Source organism: Homarus americanus, unplaced genomic scaffold (assembly GCF_018991925.1).
Source record: "Homarus americanus isolate GMGI-L3 unplaced genomic scaffold, GMGI_Hamer_2.0 scaffold41027, whole genome shotgun sequence".
Classification (NCBI taxonomy): Eukaryota; Metazoa; Arthropoda; class Malacostraca; order Decapoda; family Nephropidae; genus Homarus; species Homarus americanus.
Genome location: NW_024745073.1, coordinates 9,630,395 through 9,632,957, shown reverse-complemented (window position 1 = coordinate 9,632,957; position 2,563 = coordinate 9,630,395). Strand labels below are relative to the sequence as shown.

Sequence of the window (2,563 nt, the reverse complement as noted above, 5' to 3'; positions counted from 1 at the left end):
GTTAGGTTATATACCTGTTATCCCACCTAAGCTAGACACACCCTCTCAAAGGTCGGTGTTTCCCCAGTAAAAATAAAAAAAAAATAATCTTCAAAAATTTCTCCAGCGTGAGGAAGACTTTAACTAACACACACCAAGCCTCACCGTCCACACACAATGGCGCGACACTCAACGAAATGGTAAGTAATTTTTCCAGACAACATTCTCGAGGCCAACAATAACTCCGCAATCAGTTTTCACACAGGAAATTTGCATAAGAAAAACCCCAGACAGTCCAGGTCATGTTGGGCGGGATATAACTGAGTACCGTTACCCGAGTCCATGTTCATACCTGACTCTATCTCCATACCTGACTCTGCCTTCATACCTGACTCTGCCTCCGCTACCTGACTCCTGCCTCCAGCCTGACTCCTGCCCCATACCCGATTCCCACCTCCATACCTGACCTGCCCATACCTGACTCCTGCCCCACCTGACCTGCCACCTGACTCCGCCTTCATACCTGACTCCGCCTCCATACCTGACTCTGCCTTCATACCTGACTCCGCCTCCATACCTGACTCTGCCTCCATACCTGACTCCGCCTCCATACCTGACTCTACCTCCATACCTGACTCTGCCTTCATACCTGACTCTGCCTTCATACCTGACTCCGCCCCCATACCTGACTCTACCTCCATACCTGACTCTGCCCCCATACCTGACTCTGCCTCCATACCTGACTCTGCTCCATACCTGACTCAGGCTCACACGTTCATAACTGACTCATCCTCACACCTGACTGCCTGGAGAACATTTAAGGTCCAGTGACTTGGGAACATAATTATCTCGGAGCCACATTTAACTCACGACACCCTGATGGATTATTCTCAGTGGTTAGGTTAGGTTAGGTTAGGTTAGGTTAGGTTAGGTTAGGTTAGGTTAGGTTGATTTTTCTCTAAGTTGCAATTGATGATGTGAAGGAGAATCATATTAGTTTTAATTAAGATATAATACATAAAGACCAGGTTGCTCATCTGACTTTCTGCCTCATTTGAACACAATTGCTGGGTCTCAATTGTTTCTCACTACTGATTTTTTTTCTTTATAGTTCTTTATTATTATTACTATTATTATTAGTGTTATTATTATTATTATTGTTATCATTATTATTTTATTATATTTTGTATTTTAGATTTTATTTACTCTGAATAATTATTACATTATCGCCCCCGAGGCCCCGATGTGGGTCAGTGACCTGTGCCTGGATCGGCTAATCCCCGTAAAAAAATAAAAAAACTTAAATAAATAAATAAAAATCCAACTCATCTAACTGGCTATGTGAGAACGAATCTGCCTCACTTAACCTCCAACACAGAGACACCTTCACACAGATTCACATAGCTTCACATAGATCACATAGATTCACACAGATTCACATAGCTTCACATACTGTAGACCATATAGGTTCACATAGTTTCACACAGATTCACATAGATCACATAGTTTCACACAGATTCACATATAGCTTCCACATAGATCATATAGCTTCACACAGATTCATATAGCTTCACATAGAATTTATAAAGCCACACATCTCATAGGTTCACACAGATTCACATAGCTTCACATAGCTTCACATAGGTTCACACAGATTCACATAGCTTCACATAGCTTTACATAGGTTCACACAGATTCACATAGCTTCACATAGCTTCACATAGGTTCACACAGATTCACATAGCTTCACATAGGTTCACACAGATTCACATAGCTTCACATAGATCACAAAGATTCACACAGATTCACATAGCTTTACATAGGTTCACACAGATTCACATAGCTTCACATAGGTTCACACAGATTCACATAGCTTTACATAGGTTCACACAGATTCACATAGATTGTCAACAGCCCCAACAACCTTTCAACTGGTGAGACGAGGGTGCAAGCATTTAACTGGCTCACTTAGCCTGAGAGAGACAGATTCTCCAAGGCCTGCCACACACACACACACACACACACACACACACACACACACACACACACACACACAGAATTCTGAGCAGCGGCTGAAATAACAACATGAGGTGAGATTAATTACCATAACGGAATCACTTCAGGGGTTGAGAGAAAGTGTGTGTGTTTGTGTGTGTGTGTGTGTGTGTGTGTGTGTGTGTGTGTGTGTAAAAAAAACAGCCATAAACCCAAAATTTATCCAAAAAATCATATGAACAAAACACAAAGAGACAAATGTTGAAAAAAAAACACTTAAAGAAAGAGGCTGAATGTAATCTAAACATAAAAACAAAGAAACAAACACATAAACAAACAAGGGTTACACAAATAAGAGGAAAAAAACAAAATGTAAACACACAATCCCCAATTATTTAATAAACAAACAATCTACCTGGAAAATAAACACCAACAAACAAACAAACAAACAAATAAAAGGAATAACAAAGCCAAATCAAAAATTAAACAGAAAAATCACACAGGCAACAAACAAAAAATAAACAGGAAAGCAAACAAAAACACCAAAACAAAAACACTAAAGAAAAAAACACCAAACAAAAACACCAAA

The 2,563-nt window shown here is 40.0% G+C and overlaps 1 protein-coding gene across 1 annotated transcript; it reads right to left on the bottom strand.

Moving 5' to 3' along the window:
• Window positions 1–236: 236 nt before the first annotated feature.
• LOC121878527 lies at window positions 237–716 on the bottom strand. Its single transcript, XM_042384793.1, has one exon. The coding sequence runs from the start codon at window positions 714–716 to the stop codon at window positions 237–239; it is 480 nt and encodes a 159-aa protein (XP_042240727.1).
• Window positions 717–2,563: the final 1,847 nt, after the last annotated feature.